Source organism: Lates calcarifer, linkage group LG16_LG22 (genome assembly GCF_001640805.2).
Source record: "Lates calcarifer isolate ASB-BC8 linkage group LG16_LG22, TLL_Latcal_v3, whole genome shotgun sequence".
Lineage (NCBI taxonomy): Eukaryota > Metazoa > Chordata > Actinopteri > Centropomidae > Lates > Lates calcarifer.
Window position 1 is genome coordinate 15,442,811 of NC_066848.1, and position 26,734 is coordinate 15,469,544.

At 39.9% G+C, this 26,734-nt stretch overlaps 1 protein-coding gene across 3 annotated transcripts in view; it reads left to right on the forward strand.

The window, feature by feature from the left end:
* Positions 1 to 26,734, forward strand: part of slc8a1b (solute carrier family 8 member 1b) — a 132,106-nt gene that overhangs the window by 97,455 nt on the left and 7,917 nt on the right. For all 3 annotated transcript variants that reach the window (XM_018661815.2, XM_018661829.2, XM_018661822.2), the window contains exons 6-9: positions 6,677 to 6,822; positions 10,227 to 10,326; positions 22,117 to 22,302; positions 22,580 to 22,669. In XM_018661815.2, coding sequence (XP_018517331.1) covers positions 6,677 to 6,822; positions 10,227 to 10,326; positions 22,117 to 22,302; positions 22,580 to 22,669 — 522 coding nt within the window. The remainder of the gene's footprint in view (positions 1 to 6,676; positions 6,823 to 10,226; positions 10,327 to 22,116; positions 22,303 to 22,579; positions 22,670 to 26,734) is intronic.

The following is a 26,734-nucleotide window of genomic DNA, read 5'->3' on the forward strand; positions in this document are numbered from 1 at the left end:
ACAGCCTGAGATTTGTTTTTTCATGTCTCTCTATCACTAGGTTTGTATTAGTGTTTACTGACGACGTGTACTTTCAGTGATTTAACTCTCACACAGAGAGCCCTGCAGAGAGACTCTGGAATGTAGAATTGATTTCCTCAATGCATTTTGGCACATTTCAAATAGGCTTTTAAGCATCCTGCCCCAGAGACAGCAGCTGAAAAACCAACCAAAAAGAGACACGTTCACTCTCTAATGTTGATTAATGTGTGAATTTGTGCCTCGAGATATTAATTCCAGAAAGCAGCGTTAACATGCAGGGAGTGTAGGAGTGAGAAAACAAGAGTCAGCTTTTCTTATTGGAATCCAGTAAGGTCCCGTTTCATCTTCTGTAAAGCCGGTACTTCAAATATTAGTGAAGTACCTCCAAGCCAGAGATAAAAGCTGATATTCTTTCATCCTTTTTTTTTTAGTCGTTTCATTTTGCTGTGTTTCGCTGTAAGCAAAGGAGGTGGACAGGATTAATGCACTGACTAAACAAGCACCGGATCTGACATTTATTGTACCGATATGAGCAGTTATACATTGTAGAGTTAGAAAGATGGAGGGGGAAAGAGTGTAGCTGAGTAATTTATCTTGAAGCTATTTGACTTTACTGAGAACAGGAAAGATATGAATGACTAGCAAGGCTTTTACTGGTAGCAGCTGAATGGGTTGCTGCTGTTTACATCAGATCTTGAAGCTTAAAATGTACATTTCCATTATGCAGTGTGACTTTAACAGAGTAAGCAGGCAGAGGACTCAGAGCCTTTTTGAAAAGTATTTTGGTAACTGTTAAAAGCTATTTTTCTCAAACAGATGTACCGAGTGTCACCTATAATTTTATTGGCTATGGGTATTCTAAGCAGTGATTTGTTTTTGTTTTAGCCTTACCGCTATTACAGCCATAGAAGGAGGCTAAGTAGTCCCTGCTAGTTCAGAGCATAACAATATTTGTATTTTTTTTACATAAATCTTACCTCTATCTTTCCACCACAGCCTGCTTCCCCACAGATAATCAATGGTGAAATGTAGCTGTAGAGCTGCCACAAGTTCTCATTCATTCAGGAGAGAATGAAGAGGGCTTGTGATTTACTTTTCCATTAACCTATTTCATGCTCTTCTATTTCTGGCTGAGTTTTCCTTCATGTCCTAGAATACCTTTCAACAACCTCCAGAGAGCAGGTGTGAACTTGTATCCTGCTTTGGTTTGTTTGTGCAGGTGTAGCCCGATATTTAGTATTAGGCAGAGACAGATATTCAGTCATCTGACAGTGTTGTTAAGGGTACACAGGGTAGATTTGTCTTCCTTTAAGAAAGAAAATGCATTTCTGACTCCCTCTAAAGGTTTTTACTGTGATCACAGCTCTTTTTTTTTGAGGTAAAAGCTTGATTACCTGGGGGGGCATTTAGAAGTTTCCAGAAGACCCTGCGATATTGCAGGTTTTTTTGATTTGGTCCATAGGAGCCTCAGGACAGCAGGAGGCAGAGGAGAGTTCACTGTAGCCGGTGAACCTCCGTCAGTCATCCGGGGGTGGGAGAAAGTGTAGCGTGAGCAGGGAACAGCTGCTGAGAGGGAAACCAGCTGAAAAGACAAGCGCCCTGCAGAGGGTGACGACCCCACGTCCTAGCACACATAAAGAGTATCAAACATGCACGGACACATGCAATACACACTCGTAGAGTAACATATATTGCAACATGTGACCACACACATGCATACATGTATGTGTGTGAATATATGTGACAGATTGTGTCCGACAGGAAAGTCCTCTCCTCTCATCCTCTTTTTTCGTATGTCCTCTGTGTGTGTGTATCTGTATATGAATGTGTGTGTTTAGTTATCCAGCAGTACTTAACATAATTATTAACCCTGGCATTAATTAAGACAAAAACAACATAAAGTAATTGGAAACATGATACTCTGTTTATCATGCCAGTCAGAGTCTGCTTGTGTGCATGAGTTCACCGAGGTCCATCTACATTTAGTCTGTTCATTAGTATATACATCACATGTCTCTATAATGTACTAACTAATTAAATTCTCTGTTATTGTACACAGTACAAAAGCAAACAAGATTAGTAATACATTTTAATGAGGTATTGTGAAGTAGTATCATTAACTGCCATTAAACAAATCACCAAACAACGTAGATGAATGTATTTTTTATCTTTATTATAGTTATATGCAGATAGAAGTGAGTAAACTTCACATTAGCGGTGATTAATGATCTTTGGAAATTAGTTCCATTGTTGTTTTGTTTATTTTTATCTGTTAAATGACATTATTATAGTCATTTGCTGCAGTAAATAAATGAGTAGATTAGATTAGCCTCGATTTTCCTCATTTCTTCTTCTCGTCTACCTTTTCCTTCCTCTTCATCCCTCCGCTCCTGTTCCTTCTGCTCTTCATCGTCCTCACTTCTCTTCTCCTCCTCATCTCCCTGCTTTTCCTTTTTAGCTTTCTCCTCTTCCTCATCCACCCACCCTCCTCTTCCTCAGTTCCCCTCCTCTGACATCCTGTGCTCATATGCTACTAATGTCGTATATATCTAAATAATACATTTCAGTTTAGTTGCTGCCTGAATTACAGTATTTCATGTTTTTTGTTTTACCATCCCTCTCATCTACTGCTTCCTCTCTTTCAACTCCTCATCTTCCCTCTCATTCCATCCTCCTTCCCTCCCTCTCTCCTGTCCTTCCCTGTCCTCCCTGGAGGACAGTTGAGACTAGTTAAAAGCCTGTCAAGTCTTTAAAAGTTCCACTTGTCCTTTCTCCACCTGCTCCTTTCCTCTGCTTCCTATGGGACTCTCCAAAAGTGTGACAGCGTAACAGCTCCGTCCTCCTCCCCGTCCTCCTCGTCCTCGTCTTCCTCCCCGCCTTGTCTCCTGCTGTACTGCTTAATCCTGTCAAAGACCGTGTCTCCTCCCGTCTTCCTCCCTGTCTTCTTCCTCCTTCCATCTGCTCATCTCCACCTTGACACAGCACAGAAGTTTCCTCCACCTCTCGTCTTTATAAATTGACAGGTTGCAAAGACCCCCCACCCCCCTTACTCTTCCCTCCTCTTCCTCTGCCTCCTCTGATGGAGTCTGAATCCATCAAACATGACAGGGTATAAAAATCCTCTCCTCTCCTCTCCTCTCCTTTCCTCTCCTTCGTCCTCTCCTCTCCTTCGTCCTCTCCCCTCCTCTGCCTGTCGTCTTCTATCACCTCTGTGGAACTAGGGACTCTATCAAAGCATGACACAAGGTGTGATATCCCACATACACACCACACACACACACACACATGCTACCTCCTGTCAGCACATATTTACCCATGTTCAATCTAGAGACAGACACACTTCCTAAACAGAAAAAAAATCAAAATTCAGTCTGAGCACCCATCTTTAGAAATTAATCATAGCTGTAACAGATAATACTCTTCCTTTCAGGATAAAGTACATTATGAAAAGTATTCCTAATAAAGAAATAATAATTTCTAGTGACACTGCTAATGGGAGAGAGATGCTACCAATTGTCCCCATGTGAATAAATTTGTTTGAATGAAAATACCAAGCATTAATTTGACAGTTGTGTTGTCAAGGTTTCTACCTGAATAAGTGACTGGCCTTGTGTTGGTTCATTTGAATTGAAACTAAATCAGGGAAGAGGGAGAGAAGGAGGAAGACAGAGAAAGAGGCAAAAAAAGCAGAGACAAAGAAAATGAAATGATGGTAGATCAAAGGGAAAATAAGGATTAAGAATGAAGAGGGAGAAACAATTACGTAACAAAAAGACAGACATTTGGGGATAGTGCAGAGGGGGATCATATCCTCCTTGTCTTTTGTGTCCACTTATTTGAAGATATAGACAATTTTTGTGAGTAAACAGAGAAAAAAACCTGTACTTTAATGCTGAATTCCCGGTGTATTGACACTTCAGCAGTATTTCTCTGTGTATGCTGTGGCTGTAAAGAACACCCAGTTGTATTCACTTGAATTGAGCTGCAAAAGAGAAGAGAGAAGGACACCAGAGGGGGAAAAAAATCAAAGTGATAAATGGTACAGACAGCAGCTTTGACAGGACGCAGCATCTTACCCTGCAACATTCAACCTCTGTCAGGTCCATTTACACACACACACACACACACACACACACACACACACACAAAGGGAGTGTAGCTAACAAGGATACTGCCAGGTCACGTTCATCCCACATGAGGTTTAGCGTAGACTGTTAATTGAGTTCATTAAATCACAATTACATGGTGTGTAATGTGTGTGTGTGTGTGTGTGTGTGTGTGTGTGTGTGTGTGTGTGTGTGTGTGCGTGTGAATCAAATTCAGTATAAATTTAGCTAAAAGGGAACCGTGAAGGGCATGTCAGCCAGTTTAGAAGAAATGTTGTCTTTCAACTGATTTTCACAGAAAATTGTTAAAACAATTTGGATGATTTAAAACAAGAAGTACAATATAGAGGCTCTGACATAGCGTTTATATGTGGTTATAATATTGTCATTAAAATTATTCCTTTTTGCCTAAATCAGGCAGTCTGTTTAAATGCAGTGCTGCTGCATCGATGCATACCATCACAGGACATTTCAATATTTATTTTCATCGACCATCACTGAAAGAACACCTCAGTCAATACACAGAACAGCAGTAGCTTGTGTAATGTGCGTAGCAAATACTGAATTCATGAGCAAAGAAGTAATTCCAAAATAAATCAGACCAGACCAAAATAAAAAAGGATCATTTTGACCATCAACATAGACTGACAGAAAATAACTGTGTACATCCCTACTCTCAGCAGCCAGAGATGGATTAGAGTAGAAATATGGTGTAAACATTTATCAGCTCGATTTTCAACAGACCTAATTAGTATCAAAACCACAACAGGTGCAACTCGTTAAGCTAATTAACACACAGTGTATAGAGTGCCTTCAGCCATGTGCAGGCCACTTCAGACTGAAATATTAATGGGCACCGAAAGTCCAACAGAAATCCCAATTAATACAGATTTTTTGCAGTCAAATTGATTTTTTAAATGTATTTATTGTTAATAGCTAGATTTTATTTAAAGGATTAAAAAAAAAGATTTTTGGGGAAGTATTAGAAATGCACCATCGAGGAGCATGTGAGCTCACTAACCTGCAGGCTAACCAACAGAGACAGTAAACAAACTTGCACTGTAGCTTACAAGCCTCAGGCAGCGTGTTGTTTGCTGTGGTAGCTGCAGTGTGCGGACCACACCAGCATCTAAATGGACCAATATTATATTTTCAGGTAACTTATAAAGCTGTTTAAGGAGAATGTTTGTATGGTCAAGACAAGACCTGTTGTAGGCTAAGTTAGATTACACAGGGAATGTTAGCAGGAAAGCTAAAGTGAATTGATGTTCAAAGTGTGTGGCTCTTGTGTTGTGTAGCAGGCTGCTGTCTGCTGTTTGTCAGTGAGACCATGTGACATTAATTCAATATGGATTAGATTTTTGGAAGAAATTCGTCCTTTCATGTAGACAGACAACTAACAGCTTTCTGATTTGTAATTGCAACACAAGCAGCCCAATTATGAAACTACGCTGCAGCAGACAAAAAGATATATAAAATGACTCGTCTGAACTCAAACAATGTCACACCTAAGTATGTCATTGTTGCAGCGGGCTCTGTTCTGCTGGCGTCTGGGAGGCTTTAGCTGCTCCTCTTCGGCCTTCGGCTCTCATGTGTCATGGTTGGCCAGGGAGCAGCAATGCTAAACAGAACTGTGCTTCTTGCTTATGATGGAGTCACTTTTGACGAAAGCGGTCCTGGCAGAAATTTGCATGGGTGTGTATGTGAGTGAGTGACCTGTGAGCTCCATGCTGTAACTCAACTGACGGGAACAAATGACCAACGAGCTGGTGCAGGCCCACAATGCACTGCACTATAATGAAAGGCAATAGCATGGATAACTGTTCCCCCATGGAAAATTTGATCATGGCCTTTCTCTCCCTCTCTTTCTCTCTTTGATCCCAGCAATGAGTTCAGGCTCGACAGTGAATCTCAATTACTGACACACACCATAAAGAACAAAGGGGGAAAAGAGAAGGTGTGAGATAGAGATACAGGGATAATGAGATGATAGAGGAACAGGAAGTATATTTTCATTTAGTAATGCCACTCTAATTATTAAACAGTGCAAACCTAATTAAATATATTAAATCCACAGAGACATCTAGATATTAATTCAGCTCAAATAAGAAAAACCTGCTATCTTAAATGCTAATGGTTTGTTTTTATTGCATTTAATAAAGAAAAAAAAAACAGTGGCCAGATGGGGTGCTGTCACTACACATAAAAATTTTAAATGCCCACACTGCTGAGTCCGTAATACTTGACACAAATTGACAGTTACTGTCCCAGTAGGGCTGATGTAAGTCTCCACATTTTAAAAACAAATGTGCCACTAGATTTTGTTAAAACGTAATGAGATGAGGCATATATTTTGAGTTTCACAAGGTGTTCCTGCGTCTTTTGCTGGGCTGTTTTCCCCCTTTACTGTTCATATAGTGTCAGCTTTTAACAGCTACAACATGTTAAACTGCGTACTTTATTACCACTCAACTACTTGCTCATTCTGTTCAACCAAATCTGATCTCCCATTCTAATGCTGATATGCTGTTGTCTCGTTGTGTTTTCAGAGGAACAGCAGAAGGAAGAGGAAGAGGAAGAAGAGGCGCTGACTGGGAAAGATGAGGAGGAGCGTCGCATCGCTGAGATGGGCCGTCCCATGCTGGGGGACCACGTCAAACTGGAGGTCATCATAGAGGAATCGTACGAGTTCAAGGTAAGACAGGGGGTGTGTTTGTGTATGTGTGGGTCAAATGGTCACATTGTTGTTCAGTCAGCTGGATTTATTGTTTCCTAACATGCAGTCCATCACTGATGGTGCCATATAATAAATAATCCACCAAACAACTCCAGGTCTCACACACAACCTTGAATAATAGGAGGATGTATTTACACAAAGGTAATCAGTTTCACAACAGTCGCTTCACATCATTCATCTCTAGTGGGAAGGTAAACACTGAAACATCAGCATACATCCAAGATATTCTACAACTGACAATTAGCCAGGCTGACTTTAAACTACATATGTTACTAATTCATCAAAAGACAGAAGACAATAACTACACAAAAGCACCTCACCCTCACATCTTAACTTCACACATTCACAAACCTTTCTGATACATGCAGGAAATCATTGTGAAAGTGTTCCTCTCCATGCTCTCCTGCTCCCACACAGGCCCTTAAGACAAGCATAGATGTAATTACCATCCATGTTACATTTTGTATGTGTGTGAGTGTGTACTAATGCATGTTCCTTGCTGCCGCTCCACCTACACGCTCACTCCAGACAGACAGTTAAAAACACCCAGTAATAGCTCGCCACTTGACAGAATGCAATATTTTGTCAAGTAGTTTTGTACATTACTTGTGTGTGTGTGTGTGTGTGTAACTACATCCTATAGTTTTCTGAAGTACTGTCCATTGGCAGATAGTGGAGTATAACAGTGTGAGTGTCTGACATAACAGATTGAAGGAGAAAAAAGAAAAATTGCTTTAATTGAAAATTTACTTGGAAGTTGAAAGTCTCCTTTCAAAGTAAATTTCAATCAGACAATAAAACCACTTAATAAATGGAAAGTGTCTATGATATAACAAACATAAAACACAAGAAAAAATAGGGAAGTGATGAGCACCAGGCAAGTTACAGTTGTGTTTTAGTGACAGCTAATCATACTGTCAATGGAAGCAAGAAAGGATGTTGAAACAGGTAGAAAACTATTGGTTCTTTAGTCTAAAGTCTGTATCAAGATCTCAATCCATATACAGCACTGTGCTAAAATCTCAAGAGTGTTTGAGTATGTGGAGTTTTCTGTACAGATTTGCAATGTGTTTACCTTTGACGGGCCTTTTTTGTTTGTTTTCAATTGTAGAGACAGTAGTTGTAGCTAACTAGGAACATACAGACTGACTTCAGATGAACAGTTTCCATCTGCTTTCTCTTATTTTCCTCTAGCATGTGTATTATTTTAAGTAAATTTGTAAAATGTCTGAAAAAAATCCAGATTTTTCATCCAAGATAAAACATTTTCAGCTCACACAGTCATATCTTTGGCTCAGTTCATGGCACCCAGGGCGAATTCACATCAATCATAGCTTTTCAACTGGCTTTATATGTATCTGCACTGCCTCTAAAATTGACTTCACATTTGGTCTAAATACACCTTCAGTCCAGGAGAGCTAGTAAGACAGAGACATATAACAGTGAGGAATAAATCATGAGTCATTCACTACTTCTCTCGGTCTCCAGCAAAATCTTCTTCTGGTGCTGTTGTACAGTGATGAGCTAGACGTAGAGGGAAAGAAGCTGATTGTATTCTAACTGTGAAGACCCATTTTTGACAACCATACAAGAGTCTTAAAATATTGCTACTGATCCTCATGTATTTTTGCCTACATAAAAACCACTGATCATGACAGACACAACGGAGAAAGAGCATGTATGACATTTTTGGGGGTTTAATGGAAAGATGTTTTACAATTTTTGCTAAAGCTAGTACAAATCCCTAAATTGCTGCCATTATTATTCACTGAGGGCATTTGGTTTGCTATATTATATAAATATACTTATCTGTGCATTAAAACTCTTTCAAAAAGTCTAGTTTTCATCATCACTCGTATATTTAAAAAATGTTTGTTTGGAGAGAAAAGATTTGTCAGTGTCAATCATTTGAGTGAGAAAGAGAGATTATCAGGATGGGTCATCACTGGGGTTTATAGTGCTGCATACCAGTGACAGAAACCGCTTAGAGTTGCACATGTGAGAAACACATGCCCACAGCAGTCCATCTGAGTCTGAAGTAATAAACTGAGGGAGGAAATGAAGAAGAAAGCAGGGGTAAAAATAACAGCGTAACAGAATGAGAAAGACGGTATTACAAAAATCTTGCAGAGTGCGGTTAAATAAACACTCCACATACAACAGGCAAAGTAAAGCTAGTTGTGTGCATGCGTGTGTGTCCACAGAGGCAGCGAGGCAGTATTTACACCCCTAAGCTCAATTCAACACAATTAGCATCCCACTTTCCCTCTGAAGTGGAGAGAAAAGGAGAGCAATCCCCACTGCTCCGCTAATTAGAGTGTGATGTGTGTGCATGTGTGCACGCCTGAGTGTGTGTGTGTGTGTGTGTGTGTGTGTGCGTGTGTGTGTGTGTGTGTGTGTGTGTGTGTGTGTGTGTGTGTGTGTGTTATCTCAATCTGTCATAGCTTCTTCCTTTTGAAGAAAACAACAAAGACATATAAATACTAGGAGTGAAGGAGACAAGGAGGGAAACAAAGGAAGAAGGGAGGAAGGAAGACAAACATGGATGAATGACAGAAGGAGTTTGGGAAGAAGTATGGAAAGAGAAGGGGAGAGAATTCTAGAGTGGATAAGTGAAATTGTCTTGCTTATATTTTGTAAAGTTGTTTTAACTGCGCAGACTTGTGTAAACATATATGAAAAGTTAAATGATGTTAAATTAATGTCCTTAACTCCTGAGCCTCATTCCCCCACAAGTCTGTCATTACATATTCATATTGTGCAGCCAAACATTCAAACCCACAGAAGTTTATTTTCAGTTCTAGTGGATATCTTAGAGTTTCTAAATATACCAAATATGTCTGGCTAAATTTTGGGAAATGCATACAAAATGACATGCAAAAGACATCCAGAGTATTTGCATTTGATAGAATGGTGCAGCTATAAAAAACTTGGGAGTCTTGGGTTTGAATATTTCACTGAGTGTAATCATCAAATAGCTTCAATGATCAGTCAAACCAAGCTGTTATATATGTCCCACTGACATCAGCCTATTTTTTTCACCCTTTTCTATCAATATATCATTATCAAGGGAACTGCAACACAACCACAACAACAGGGTAAAAATAAGCATATGCCGAGGTGTCTGTTTGGTTAAGTGGTGCTAGCATTCCTCAAAATTAAGACCACATTTCTCCTGAAGACTTTAAAACATTTGCATTTGCTGTTTTGTGCCATAAAGCAATCCATCAGAATTCTCATGCCAAATAAATGGCAAATTTTCACAAATGAATGAATTCATTATATAATATGGCATCTTGAATACTCTGTGAAAAGGCTGGTGTCTCCTGTCTAACCATTATTATCTATCTGTCCTTTGACAGAACACAGTGGACAAGCTGATAAAGAAGACCAACCTGGCTCTGCTGGTTGGAACCAACAGCTGGAGAGACCAGTTCATAGAAGCCATCACTGTGAGCGCAGGTAAGGCCAATGGACAGATGTGTGTGTGTGTGTGTGTGTGTGTGAGAGAGAGAGAGAGAGAGAGAGAGAGAGAGAGTTTATCAATTTAATAGTTCAGGGATTCAGCTCTGAATTTAAGTGGAGTCATCTGAGGTGGTTTGAAGAAGCAGATGTGTGTGTGTGTGTGTGTGTGTGTGTGTGTGGCATATAAATTCCTTCTTGTATGAACAGCTGCAGTTTTATAGTCTGGTGATTTCTATGTGGTCCTGTGCTCTTTGTCCTAATGATCAATATAACTAAAATATCAGAAGTCTCGTGTTGAATGTGTGTGCACGTGTGGTTTGCTACTCTAATGATGGCATTTGCACCAAGTGTGTGTGTGTGTGTGTGTGTGTGTGTGTGTGTGTGTGTGTGTGTGTGTGTTTATGGTTTTTAATGGTTATTGGAAAGTGGACTGGCTTGGTTTGATGGTTTGGACAGACAAACACTGACCAGATGGGAGATTATGTTGAGAGCGATTGTGGGAGCGTTTGTGTGTGTGTGTTTCAGCCCCCACAAAGACAAGGATGTGTGTTAATGTGAGCTACGCAGGGAAAGTCGGGAATATTTAACGCTAATGTCTTGTCACTGTCAAAATGAGCCAAGAAGGTGCTAATGACCTATGAAGAGAAAGATAGAGAGAGTATACATGTTAAGAGTGAGAGATAAGGAAACCCACTGTGACAGCGAGAGAGACAGTTTATTATGCAAACAGAGACTGAAGGAGAAAAAGAAAAAATTCATTCAACAAGTAAGCTGGTTATAGAGTGAGTGGCTGAGAGGAAAGGGACATGAGAGAACGCTGGTTGTAGAAACAGAAAAGAGAAAAAAGAAAGAGGTAGAATTTTTTTCTGTGTCACTGCAAAATCTTCACAGTTGATTGGTTACTAGTGGTAACTTGCCCTCTAGAGACAGGATAACATTACTGCAGCTCATCAGGAGAAGGAGAGGAAACTGAGAAAGCAATACTTTAAATTAAAAGATGTCAATGTTGTGGTGTTTCTGCTTCAAAGTTCACTTGTCAACTCAACAGTGATTAGCAGTATTTCTCCCCCTGGATTTACTGTTGTCTGTTCTGCTCTTTTTCTGTTCATTCTGTACTCCAACATATCACTTTCTTTGGATTTTACCTGCAAAAAAACTTGACACAAACAAAAAATTTAGAGGTTTTATGACCTCACTGTACACCTTAGTTTGACTTGATTACTTAAAGGAATAGTTCAACATTTTGGGCATATTATTCACTTACTTACGAAGACTTAGATAAGAAGATTGAAACAATTCTCATATCTGCCCAGTAAATATACGTGTACAGCCAGCAGCTGGTTATCTTAGATGAGCTTAGTTTAAGGCTGGCTCTGTCTAAAGGTCACAACACAATCCATCTACCTTCTTGGGCGGTAAAGATAGTACTGCACATAACCCCTGTAAAACTGCAATGTACAGATTTTATGCTTAATAACGTGTTGATGATCAAGTTTTAGAGGTCATGGAAGGTTGATTTTGTTAGCTTGGACAGATTCTGGCTAGCTGTTTCCTCTGTTTACAATGTTTGCGCTAAGCTAAGCTAAGCTAACTGTAGCCAGCTAATCTGACTGTATATTTACCAGACAGACATGAGAGTAGTGTTGATCTTCTCCTATAACTCTCTGTACAGCACACTATGGGTACATTCACAATGTGAACAGTTGTAGGGTTAAGTTTTATCATTATTACTGCAGTAGTTTAGCTACTATTTCATTATCATTTGTAATGCTGTACATCTGATTATTAAGTGTGTAGCATTCTAGTTGCTCAAACGTGCCCCCCATCTGCTCTTCTGAATGTAATGGGGATTCATCCCTAATGCAACTGCTTTGCTGCTAGTAGTAGTTGCAACAGTAGTAGTAGGATGTGTGTAGGTGCTGATTAAATGTTATTTCAAGAAAAACTGTAGGCTCTTTATTTCCTGCTGCTCAAATTGACTGGAGTACATTAAGAATTCAAGGTTACATTCTCATGACTGGCATATGCAGGTAGTAGAAAAATATTAGAAAGGAGCAAACCACTGTTAACACTGTTAGAAAAAATAGACCAGATAATTGCTGTGAATGCATGCAGGACAAAAAAAAGAAAAAAAAAATCCCCCAATTTGCTTCTGCTGCCATCTCTGAAACTGGGTTTCTATTATAGCATTATTTGTCTACAGCCCGCTCAATCACTTTAGCGCCTTCAAATAACTTTATCCTGTGGGTGTGTGTGTTTTTGTTTGTGCTTTAGTTAGCCAGCCTGTCAGCCAGCCTTTGTTGGCGAGCTGATGCCATTAATGGAAAGGCCTGTCTTCACTCTCTTATCTGGGATTAGCTTGTCGAGGCTGACAGAGTGCTGTGTGTGTTGCATGTGGTGTGGTAAAGACAGTAAAAAAGCAGTGAGTGCAGTTTCCACTGAAGAATAGGCTTTTATTGTGAGACACATTCACTCTCTGTCACACACACATACAGCTTCATTACATTGTATCCATACAGCGATTGAACATGCCAGGGTTTCAACATGATTCAAAACACTTAAATGCCTGCATATTGTGACAGCTCAACTGTGACACACACACACACACAAGTATACACATGCAGTTGACAACTCAAATCAGATTCAAAACCAGATCAAACTGGTTGCTGATTGGTTTTTCAGGGCCTTTTAACCAGAAGCTGATTGGATTGCAGAAGATCGAAGTGTCTTAGATAAAGAGCTGATTGGATGCTTACGGATCAAAGTGGCAGGTGATTGGGTAGACAGACATCCAGCTGCGAAGCTTCTCTGTTTACTTGTTTACTGATAATGGAATGAGAGTGAGGAAGGAGGAGAGGAATAATACAGTGAGGTCAAACAAATGATGAAACCAAACCAGTATGCTGAGAGAGTTAAAAAAGGAAGGTAGGAAGAGGTGCTGATGCAGTCAAATACATGAAAAGATAATACATTGTGTGTAGTATTGCAGTATAAGTAAATGGAAGTCAAGAACTATGACAGCATGTAGAAATAGAAGTTTGGTTGGTGCTGGGATCAACCTGAAATCAGGTGCGTTTGTGATCATTATCACCAGCTCCCATTGTCTGGGTTTTACTATATTCCACCAAGACTTTTTCACACCCAGCACGTTTGTAAGTGTTTATTTGAACCCTGGTGTGTCTTCTCTTTTGGCTCAGTTAATTTGGTAAAGTTAGAACGATGCCAATTTGTGTGGCACCAAATAACCTTGTTGCAATGCCTGAAAACATGAGGCAATTTTTTTTCCTTCTGTATTTTTTCATAATTAAACACAGTTAAAATCAGCTACAGTATATGACTGTTTGACACTATGTGATGCTCATATTGAGATGTTTCATCATGTCACGTACATGTAACTGGCACGTACACCAAAGAATAATTGAGGTCTCCAATTGTGTTTGGCTTAAATAGGGATTGACTAAGCCTTCTTCAGTGTAGAGTACAATAAACTCAACTTACCACAACATCTTATCTTCACTGATTAAACTGTAATCAGAAAAAGATGAAGTTGTATTAAATGAGTTTAAGTGGGTTTACTGCAGTCTCAAACATAACACATACTTTCATCTCATTTTCTCTATTTCACTCTCCCCACTTTACTGCACTGCCTTTTTTCCAAGTCTCTCACACTCTCTGCCCATAAGCCTCCCCAACTTAATTACCTAACACATGAAGGAGGTCAGAGATTAATTACTTCTGTTGTGGAAAACAAATGTGTTGAAACTATGGTGGAGGCATGAAAAGGAAATGAGGGAGTCTGGCTGTGACATAAGGCCACGTCAGGGTCATCTCCTCTGGGCTCAGATCTGGTCATTTATCCCTCATGGATGGATAGATAGATGGACAGATGGGTGCTGGAGAGAAGAGGAAGGTAGGGGCGACAAAGAGAAATCAGCTGTATTTTATAGTCAAATGATCTCAAACAGTATTTCCCACTTACTGAAAGGAAGGAATTAAAGAAAGAAAAATGGAGGAATGCTAAGGAAAAACAGCAGGAAGGAAGAAGATGGGGGGAAAAGTATGGTAAGTGTAATAGCAGTTATTAAAAAAAGACATTTTTGATGGGTGGATAAAGTATGCAACAACAGGGAAGGAAAATGAACTAAAATGGCTCCAACAGCTCTGACTACAGCCTGGAAGGTGGGAAAAGAAAGAGGAAATGAGTAACGGAAGAGGGAAGAAAAGAATGCAATGAAGGGCAATTAATCTCTTAACAAACAAGACAAACAACTAATAATCTCAGACATCTGTTTTAGGAGATCTTGTGGACTTGACATACACACACACACACTCACACACACTCTTACACAATAAGCCCAAATGGAGACATGCTGTAACTTGGCAGCTTTCCCTTTTCTGGTTCAAGGGTTTGAACAAGTCCAGAGCGGCTGTCACTGATACAGTGGTGGATTTAATGCACACTGATAAGCTAGCTTCATCTAATCTCATCTCTCTCTCACCCTCCATCTCTCTTATCTCTTCTCAAACATATTAGATTGGAAGCAAGATTAAAATCACTTTAAAGGAGCCTCAAATATCCACCCTGACTGAAGACATTTTGAATTTCTCATTGTCTCTCTCATCCTCTCCCTCCGTCTGAAGTGTCAGATCAAGATCTCCAAACCCTGCAGAAATGATTTCAGCCTCATATGTGGCAAAAATCTGTTGCTGCTTATCAGTTTATGACTTCAATTAGGGAAAGGTTGTAGATCTGGAGTCTGCTAAGCTGGTAGCTGAGAGAGGACATTTAAAATCTGCCAAGGCTTAACAGACAGGTCGCCACATCATAACACCAGTTTGGCACTTACTCTGATGTGCACTTATGTACACACAAATGCACGCAAACTGCTGCAGAGACCCTGACATTCATCTCAGAGCAAGAGACCTGCATTTAGCCGCCCATTAAAGCCCTCTGAAATGTCAGTGTGCTGGAGTGTGTACACCGACCTGTTTCCGATTGTGTGTGTCTTTTTGTGTTTGTTGCATGGCTGATGGAGAATTTCCCCCAGATAAGCTAACACAGAGAGACAGTGACAGATTATGTGTACGCTTGTCAATGTGCAGTTGTGAAAGTATAGTATGTGACAAGACTGTCAAGTTGCAGTGTGGCAAGCAGCCTGATAGTGTTGATTTCTTCAACGCATTTAATGTCATTTACACATTACTCTTCAAGAGCATGAAATGTTTTTTTTTTTTTTTAATTCCTTCCATTGTTTCCACACATCTGATAAATGAGCACTGGAAATGACACTTCTTAAACATACCATAAAGGATAAAGCTAAATGTTGGAAGAATTATTGGTTACTGTAATCATTCCTCGTGTAGTTACTGGCGATGAAGCAACTACACTGAAAGAGACATGATGTTGTTATAGCACTTCAGAACCATGTTGTAAAACTAGATGAGGGAAGGCAAAACAATTCTGATATGTTTTGTCAGGATGGTGTGATGTGTCACAGATGCTACATGAGTTGTCTTCTCGTAAGATTCATTCGGCTTATCAGCAGGCTGATATTTTGTAGCCTGATCCCAGTAACAGGGAGGAAGACTGTGATGGTTGGATGAACAAAGTGTGCAACTTTGGCACAGTAAACAGATGTTTTCATTTCTTTAAACCATAACTACAATCCCTCCGTAAGTTGTTAGTTGCCTAACCTTATCAAGCACTGACAAAAGTTGACATCCTGTTCCCCAAATCAGAAAACATTCATCACACACATAAATGGCATGGTATGTGTAAAGTTCATTACTAAAACTTTACAGTTCTTTAAACCATGTTGTTGTGCATCTCATTCCTGTTGAACTATGACTGTTTGACTAAGAGCATAGGCACAAACAAAGGCACAACAAGAGGGAGAAAAAAAATCAATGGAAAGGAAATAAAGGGAGAGAGAGGGATTGTTAGGACAGAGAGTGAGGGAGAAAAGTGAAGGAAAGAGAAAGAGATTGATGTGCAACCACTCTACACTCCACTGCCCTGTAATTACTGAGACCCCACCATGCTGTTCATCACCTGCTCCTCTGTGCGCGTGTGTGTTTTATAAACGTATATCCATGTGTGTTCGTGTATGTGTGTCTACACCCAGAGGGTAGTGTAGATAATATAGGTATTTGAGAAAAGACACTGAAAGAAGAAAAATACAAAGAAAGGGCCTTGCAGCATGGAAGTTGGTTTAGCTGACATCTCAGCTCGCTAGACAATTTCATGCCAATAAATATCGCCTGAATATAAAGAGATGTAAGAAATGAAATGTGCAGACCAAGCACATATTGTGCTCATTTTTACTGTGTGTTCTATTCTACATTTTTAATATCGCTAATTACTGTTTCAACTCATGCCAAAGCTTGATTTAACTTTTGTCATGGGCTTTTGTGTCTTTGATATACACAAGAAAGACCAGCAAACTCTTTTTGGCCAAATATGACAGCAAAAAATTACATGTTTTCATATGTACACTCATTGCGCTCCAGCTCACGTCACCACCTGTCTGTCTTTGCTGCACGCAAAGTGTAATTTGCATCCTTTAGATGATGAATGACAGTGAATATCTGACTCACTAAATGGCTGATTATTTAATTGATTTGTTGGTTGACTAACTGACTGTATTGTCAAAAGACAGACTGACTGGCTCATCTACTGATGCAGCCTTTGTGACTGCTGTTATGAAATGGCTGAAAGCAGACAAAAGAAATTGAAATGCATTTTGCAAGGATGTTGTATAAGTTTGAGTCCTTGCTGGACAAATTGATGACACTGGTTCAGACTGGTTCAGACAGTGCTTCAAAGCCTTTAAATGATAAAGTCATTTTATGCTGTAGTGTAGTGAGGATAGATTTAGCCTTTAACTGTTAACTGTCTGTTTGAAGCTCTCCAGTGACTCTGGTACCTGTTTGACAGCCTGACTTCTGACTTTGTGTGTGTGTGTGTGTGTGTGTGTGTGAGTTCAGCATGAGTTCTGACACTCACACACACACATTCAGTTTAGTGTGGGTTAGTTTGTAGTAAGGCAGGATTTGTTTGGTCAAGGAATACAGAAACATCTTGCAAAACTGGTTAGAACTGAGATTCACTACAAAGAGGAGAGAATATTTTTTATACAAAAGACCAGGCTTTTAAGATTATGGCTTCAAAAATGCAGGGAGGTTTGTTAAAAGACCCGACAGGCTCTCAAAATTGGACTTGTATTTACTTTTGACAACCACAGCAGCTCATTTCTGACTCAAATGTAACCATCAGTGTCAAAAAAAACCCCACTAACTAGAGGCACAAACTGTGGCTACGTTTGAAGATGCATGGATGAATGACAGGCTGTATTTCTCTACTCTGTGTGTGATATTTCCCACAGTGCACTGAGTGTGTGATGTTCTCGCCTTCATTTGGGATTCAGAGTCTGTGCATGTATCGCATGTATGTGGGTTTTTTGTTTTTGTTTTTTTTTTGTCTTTATACACATCAAGAATTCCCCAATGCTTGTATGCATACTGTCCTGTTTTCAAGTGTATGTGCCATTTCTGTTGATCTCAGTGTGTGTGTTTTTGGTTGTGTGTTCTTGCACACAACCCCAGTGGCTAGCTGTATAAAGTCTGATATGACTTATCTTCCTCAACTTCTTTAATGGGAAGTGATTGAAGGGTCATTTTACAACAACTCACAGAAGCTTGTTTGGTCAAATAGTTTCAAAGCCCAGTGTGTGTGTGTGTGTGTGTGTGTGTGTGTGTGTGTGTGTGTGTGTGTGTGTGTGCGCGCGTGGGTCTGGATATGTGTGTGATTATCTGTAAACAGGCAGTGGTGTGAATGATTCCTACAAGTCCCACAAGCCCAGACCATATCACTTTAAGCACACAGTCCAAGATACTCATATACACGTACCTTGCTTGGCTAGCAACCTTGCAGAGGAGAGCGACTGTTCACTTCTGCCCTCATCTATGAGAACGGAGCTACCGGGCACACTCAGTGAGTAGCAAGAGATAACACACACTATCTTTGGAGGGCAAGAGGAGAGAGTATATGTGTGTGCATGTGTGAGATGAGATATTTCTTCGTGTCAAGTACATTAGCATGCTAGTGCCTCTCAACAGAAAAGCCTCTGAAAAGCAGCTGTCAGATTAGCATGATATGAGCAACTGATATAGATGTCATTTTGTTTTGTTTATTGTTGCTTGGGACATTACTTTTTTCTTTTTTTCATCGTTGATTACCCTTTCATTTGTGATATTGTTTATCTTCTCTGATATTTACGCTCTACCTGTTGTTTTGGGAGCGATACCGCAATGCTGTGTCATTTTATTTCATTTTATTTTTTGCTTATGTTTTGCAGACTATCACTACAGTGTCACACACATGTACGCAAAATAGAGTAAAGACACTGACAATGGCATTTAGAGAGTGACAGAGGGTTGCAGAGGGATGAGGGAGATTTAGAGGGATGAAAGAGAGAAATGCACAGAGAATATTCAATTATATAAAAGCTACAGTATATCAGCAAAATGTGACCATGGATGAAAAGAGAGAGGAAGACAGAGGGAGAGAGGAGAAGAAAGAATCACTTTTGGATAACCACTTTTATCAGTATAACGCCTAACTGAGCATGGAAATAGAGAGACGAGGAGGGAAAAATGTGGAAGTCAGGCATAGAAAGAAATCAGTCACTTTTTGAGGGGTGCTAGAGACATGAATCTCAAACAAATATATAAATACAGTCCCTACCCTCTGATGTGAGCCTTACTTACTACAGTTAGGCAACCGTCATTGTCATGGTTACAATAATAAACACACTGTTACAGATGAGGAATAGTTGTGGTTAAAAGAAACAACAATGGTCTGTTGGATTTAAAGGGGAAACAACCATCATCTGCCATGTCAAAGTCCTGTGTTTTGACGTCCCACCTTGTATCAGTCAAACCCTAACACAGACTTTGTTGATCTGTGCTCTTAACTCACTCCTCAAACCTGTCATTATAATTACTATAGGCTGCTAGAGGGCACTTAACAATGAAACGTAACTATGGGTCATAATAAGCTGCTTGCACCGATTAAATTGTGCACTTGCGCAATCATGCATTCCCAAACAAGTGCTCAAACAGAAAGCGACATTTGACATAACCTGTACGCTGGCAAAGTGCACTACAACTGTGTCTATGGGAGTACCTCTGTGTGTGTTTGTGTTCAGCTCAGCCTCTCACTGAACTCATAACTCAGCAAGAACGTCTCTCTGTTATTTCTCTCCAGTCTCTTTCTTTAATCTTGTCTTTGCATGTTTATACATATACAGAAATTTTTCACTGAAAGTTGTATCATTTTACATTTGCATCAGTGGCATTTTTCCATAGAATTAGGATGCAGTCACACCACCTCTAAACTTCACCTTGTGTTCTACCTGGACACACAGCAGGAGTGCATTAGCTCACTTCACCAGTTCAAACTGAGACTGACTGAGAGTCAAAGCCTATGAACTGTCAGACACTGACACCAAGAAAGTTCAAACTTGTTGCTTTTAGACAGTTCCCAGTCCTCTATATACAGTATCGTTCGACAATGTTACCATTTGCCAAGTGTGATTAGTCGAGACTGTGATTTCCCCATGGTGCTTGCAGGGAAAATAAAGGCCTACACACACAGGGACAGAAAATGAAAAGAAAGAGACAAAAGAGAGAGACCAAGACTTAAACAAAAGAGCTCATATAAGCATCAGCAGAAAGAGAAAAAAAGAACTTGAGAGAGAAATGGTTTAATTCAATCATGACAGACTGTGTGGGAGGGAAGGAGAGCTGCTCAAAGTAAAAAGTGACATAACTCAGGTAGAGAGTCTTGTTTTATAATTCATTAGAGTGTATGTGTGTGTGTGTGTGTGTGTGTCCCAAACCATAATAGTGGAGTGGCGCCCTCGCTACCTGCAGTGACCTTCTACTGTTCATTTATAGTTGATGATTTGATTTGCTCCAAGTACTCACTCTGAAAGAGGAACATTTATTTTTAATTACATTAACCAAGGTACGTGACCCCAGAGGAAATTATTGGCCCTATTAGAGTAGGCTACATTAATCTTTGTGTTAACTCATGCTAACGTCTAATAATTGCACAACACACAGTCTTGATCTGGTTCGTGACTTATATTTAATGACTTAAATATCAGGCTGTCTTGTAACTTTATACTTAAAGCAGAAGGTCAGCACTCAAAGTGTCCACAGCTGCATTAAATATGTAGAAACTGTCTGTCTCAGTTCACAATCTTCATGGTTATAAGTCAAGCTAAGGACAATTAAAGTGTTGAGTTGACTTTTTTTGCAGACATTGTACTGTTTTATTATCTCTTATGACAGTTTTGCCAAGGCAGATGTATCCATGCATTCAATCCAAAATGATATATTCAAAAGAAGGTAATTCATCCATCACTGAAAATGAAGTGTGCATATGGGAGAGTGTGTCTTCTTGGCCTCTGGTTTCCACATTTTCCTTTCCATAGTAAACATGTCAAGGCAAGATTCTCTTTAGGATGTACATCCAATCAATAATAAGATTGCTGCCTTTACCAAGCCTTTACCTGTCTTTACCAAGAGTAATATTATATAAAACTGAAAAATAATGCAAGCCCCAGACACAAATTTATCTTTGCAAACTCAAAATTAAGTGTGTTTCAACACTATGTGGATCACTTCGTCAGTCCCTTCTTACACCTCAGCAGGATAAACAGTTGTTGTGGTAAAAGAAGGCTCAGCTCAGTGTAGGGTGCAGAGACTTTTTGTTTGGTTGTTTGGAGCATTTGAATGCATCACCACCTTTTAGAAGGTTAATAGTATGCGGTGAGTGAGTGACGCGAGTAAAATCAATAAGAGATCATGGCTTTCACTGGGATTTATCCAGTCAGCGCATTTCATGGAAGCAGCAGGTCGTCTCGTTTATTCATTCGACTCATTTATAAATGGAGCAGAACAACAGCTAACAACAGAGAGGAGTGCATAGACTGCTAATGGTGTGTGTTTGCGTGTGTGTGTGTGTGTGGTCTCCACTGACTGAAAAAAAGTCATTTGAATTTCATGTTTCAACTATTCCCCCGTGTTCAGCAGACATCCAAGTATCAACACACACACAACCATGTATATGCACAACCTTGCTTGGCTGTTGTCCATGCCCTCAGGCAGTGATTAGACTTTGATACTGACATCACACACACACACAGACACACACACACCTGTTAGACAGTGGATCAGACACGGTGTCTGTCAAATTGAGTCTTTATTTTAATCTCTGTAATGATAATGGACTGTACTGTACTTTTCTTTCACTAGACTTAAACTTATAATCCCTTTGCTGGAGTGGAAGAAAGAGCAGAGTCCTTTAATCCTTTGCACTTCAGGTGTTTCTGGTCAGTCACAGTTAACATTAGCACTTATTTCCCAGCAGGGATGAAGCTTATTTTTTCAAATCCATGATAAAATGAAAATGTGTCCAACATCAGCTTTTAGTCTAAAAGTATGATTTATATTTCCATTTGAGAATTTGTCTGCTATAACTAAGCTAAGCGTTGTCAAATGCATGCCTCTTCATTTCAATATACCTGTTGTTGCTCAGATAAAAAGGTTAAAGGATAGTTTCACACTTTTAAGTGATGGAGGACCAAATCCACCTTCCTCTGTCTGTGTGAAAATGCATTTTAAAGTTCAGCTGAAAATAATATACTGTATCAGTCAAACCTAGATACATGACACCATGCTGCCCCCCCATCATCTTTAACTGCTGTCCTCCCCCAGGTGAGGATGATGACGATGAGGAGTGCGGGGAGGAGAAGCTGCCGTCATGTTTCGACTACGTTATGCACTTCCTCACGGTCTTCTGGAAGGTTCTGTTCGCCTTCGTCCCGCCCACAGAGTACTGGAACGGCTGGGCCTGTTTCGTCGTCTCCATCTGTATGATTGGACTACTCACCGCCGTCATTGGTAAGATGACAGCTGACAAGACCAGTTTGACATTTTAATATAAATGATATTCTATATAAGATCATATAAAAGGATATGTGATAATTAAAATAAATAACAGGTGAATGTAAAACATGTTTAATGACAGTATTCTTTTTTTGCCGAGTAAAAGCTTCAGCTTTACAACACCACCACAAAATGTTCCCTTACAAAAAAATATATAATATGTAAATATATATATATATTTTACATTTTAGAAAGTTCTTTTAGCATTCATGTTCCTTTTGTATTATTACAGGTGACCTTGCTTCTCATTTTGGCTGCACAGTGGGCCTGAAAGACTCAGTCACAGCAGTAGTATTTGTTGCATTGGGAACCTCTGTACCAGGTAAGTATGTGTATGTTAGCGCACACACTGTATGCTCATTTACATGCATATGTGATCCAATATTTATCCAACACTGCCGCCATTTTAATGATCTTAAATATCCTGATATTGGACTTTCTGTCAGTTTGAATCAAAGACCTTTCTCTGTCCACATTTGGCATTTAGCTTCATAAGGCATTTATGAGCATAAAATACCCAGAGGTCTTCGATTTAAGAATAGATTTACTTTCATCAGTGATTCCCTTCAGTGTGGATACCTTGACATTTTCAATTCCTTACTTCAGTTTTTATCACCAGGAGCTTTATTCCTTTATTTTTTTTCTTCAGTGTGTATACTGCAGAATAAAAGAGACAGCTTCACAGAGTGTATCCCTGCTTTGATGACTGTTTATAAAAGTTAGCTCGCTTTTAAACAACAGTAAAGTAAGACTAATCAAAAAGAAAAAGTTAATATACAGAACTCTATAGTTTCACAAAACACATTACAGCAACTGCAAAGTTGAAGAAATGCACTAATGGTGTAAAATGTGTTGGGGAAAAATTGTATCTATAATACAAACTTTTCTGGTTATCTATTTACTGAGAATGGGCCATCAGTAATTGTTCATTACAGGAAAATGATTGTCACATCGTCGGCATAATGACAATAAGGAGTTATGGAGTTTAAGAGGTTTTCTGCATGATGGCAGGCGAAAGCATTTTTGAAATAAATGACTAATTGAAGAAAATTATATGAAATCCAGGGCAGCTCTGCAAATTGATTTAGATTAGGTTCATTTTATTTACAGTGAACATTCAAATAAAACACTGGTGAAGATTAAATGAGTACACACCTTATGTTTTCCCCTCTGACATGCTGAGGGAGTTCTTACCATGACGGCCCCAGTAGTCTCCAGTCTCTCCAGTGCATTTTTATATGTGGGAGCCTGTTAGATGAAGCACTGCAGTCTGTAGACAGTAGCATGGATCATCCTCTAAACGTGAAGAATGACCGATGACTGCAACAGCCAGCTAAATATGTTTTAACCTTGGCCCCAGTCGCCTGCCTCTGTGCACACTCACACACTCACACACACACATACACATACACATAAACAGGGGATACACACGCAGACATTCAGCACATGCTTGAATGCTCGATAACAGGCAGACATATAAACGTCTGAGCATCTTTAATTAATTTGAGCAACAGACTCACACACTTATATACTTGCGACACATTAAAGCTTGAAATAGGTGTCACACACTTACACACACAGACACACACATGCACACACCTGTACTGTGCCCACCATGTGCTATTAGCATAGGGCTATTTGTCATGTCAGGCTCCAAGTGGTCTCTGTCCTCCCATTTAGGAACCTCAGGGATAAAAGTGATGTATTACACACTATTTTACACACATGCACATGCATACATCCAAACATATAGGTGCACGTACAGATATGGAATATTTACACACACACACAAACAGAAATACAAGCTCGCTAACAGTTGAATTTATGGATACACATACACACACAGCTGCTCAAAACACAGAAATACACACACAGACATACACAATGTGTAGTGCTGCAGAATGGAAACAAAGCGATTCAGCCTTTCTCAGGCTCTCAGCCTTATTAACAGAACCTCCCATGGCCCACACACTCACACAAAGAAACAGACTTCCAGTTCTGTGGCTATTACAGTTAATAAAACCCATCCTGTGCTGTAGTTTCATGATGATTAACCTCGTTTATCACAGTTAGCCAGGCTAACACACACACACCCCCACACACACACATGCACATACACAAGGAGATAGGATGAAAACAAGAAGATTGGAGCTGTTAAAAGAGAATTGGAAACTCAAACTAAAATTTATTGCTGATGTGGGACTCAGGTAAAACCTCTGAGCCTTATCAGCTCATGACTCTAAAGTATATTTCAAGTACAGTGTGTATTATTTCATGTTAGCCTCAGAGAATCAATAGATATATTTCAACTGAGAAGAGAGCACCACGGGGCACTCAGACATAAACAGCTTGTCACTCGGGAGACAAAGGCAAGCAGGGACAAGCAATAGGTGAAGTGAGGGCATGGGGCTGTCATTAGTCCAAAAGGCATACATGTCTCTTGATTGGCATTTATTTTCACTAACTCAAATAACCACTAAGAGCTATGTCAGATGTCCCCACTGACCAACAGTTTGATCCATGACAAGTTATCGCAAGAACTAAAGGCCAGACTTCTCTGAAATGTTCTCACCGCCACCAAGCAAACATTTCAATATGCAGAAGGGTTGCCAGATTGTCATGAGCACATCAATGCCCCCCAATGAGTCCTTCCATTTCAAGAGACGACTGAAAAAATGGAGCAGAAGAGAGAGGAAGGATGAGGTAGACAGAAGAGAGAGAGAGACAGAGAGTGGTTGATTGACAGAAAGGCAGAGGAAAAGGGCAGAAAACTCTCCAGGGAAGCGTACTCTCACAGAAGGTGCTGCAGAGTGGAACCTGTTTCACACACACACACACACATACACACACTAATACACACATGCTGCTACTGAACATGGAAGCAACCACGCACTCACCCACTCAATCAGGCGCACAAGCCACTCAAAGACCAACTGATGCACACACACATGCCTTTGCCAGCTGGTGGAGGCATGGCATCAGATTGGACCCAGGTGGCATCGTTCACTAACACATAGACACAGTGTACACGCATGCACTGTACACAGAAACACACACGGAAACACACATGCAGGCAGACATAAATAGAGTCTCCACACACACACACAGTTAAGGCCAGCAGGCCTGTCCTTGAAGCTTAGAGGTATATGGAGAGATTTATCTTTACTGGACTCTTTCCTTGGCCCACTGCCTCGTCCACCTTCCCACTTACCCTGCCACCCTCTCTCTCCTCCTCAGTCCTCTTCCGGTCCTCCTGTTGTCCTCTTTTCCACCACCAGTTTGGCTGCCACTTCAAGAAAGCCCTTCCTCCTCTTTTTCTCCTTCACTTCCTTGCTTTTTCTATCAGTTTTTTTCTCCCCTAGCTATATCTGGCAGATGAAAGCAGGAGGACATAAATCGCTAACAAAGAGAAGACGGCCAGAAAATTAGTCAGAGAAAAGAGGGCTAACTGACCATTTGACTATTTGCTCAGTCTTTGTGCTCTCAGCGAAGAGCCTATTGTTGAGATTTGGCAGAGTGTCCAAAGCTCCTTTCAGTATGGCGAGGAAGAGCATCCCTTTGGAGCTGCCGTAGTTTGGCAGACATGAAGCTGGGGGAAAATTTTTGGGACTAAGCAGTGCAGCGCTGATTAGTTGTCAGGCCAAGATTTGTAAATTATTGATCTTGGACCAAATGTGGCCCGTGCTGGCTGCCAGCGACGGAACACTGTAACAGGATTAAAGATTGTGGTTTCTAATTTAAGGTTCTCTGTCTAAATGTGGAAAACAGGATTTGCACAGTGTCTTGTATTAATAATTATAAGTGTTCTGCATATATCAAGAGCCTTCCCTGACTCTGTGGGTGTGTAATTCACAAATGACTCCATGCTAAGGTCAGGAGTTCAACAATGGGAGTAAATCTGTTTCAACTGTCAAACATTCAGTCAGTAACACTTTATTTACACTTAATAACAACTAACACTGATGGATATTATTAGTCAGTGCAATGCATTATGACTCGACCAAGACTTAACCAACACTGTGGTGGTTAAAATAAAAGAACAGTTATATAAGAGTGGCTTGCATTTGGACTGATGGTGGAGAAAGGCTAAGATGTCTCCAGAATCAGGATTTTAAAAAATCTGGCCTAATAGTAGCACTAGAGAAAGGTCACAGTTTCATTAAAGTCAATGTATTCATTTTCTGTTAGAGGTATTATTGTCCATACCCAATTCCCTGCCAACTTAGACGTTAGCATTGAAGTTATGTTAGGTAAAATATTGATTTCTGACTTTGTTTCAAAAGATTCTCCTTTGAAGAGCATAATGTATCTCCAAAAAAAGACAAGCAAAAACATGTATGACCACATGTCATGTACTGTAAAAAGTGGCAATAGGAGGCAGATTAGT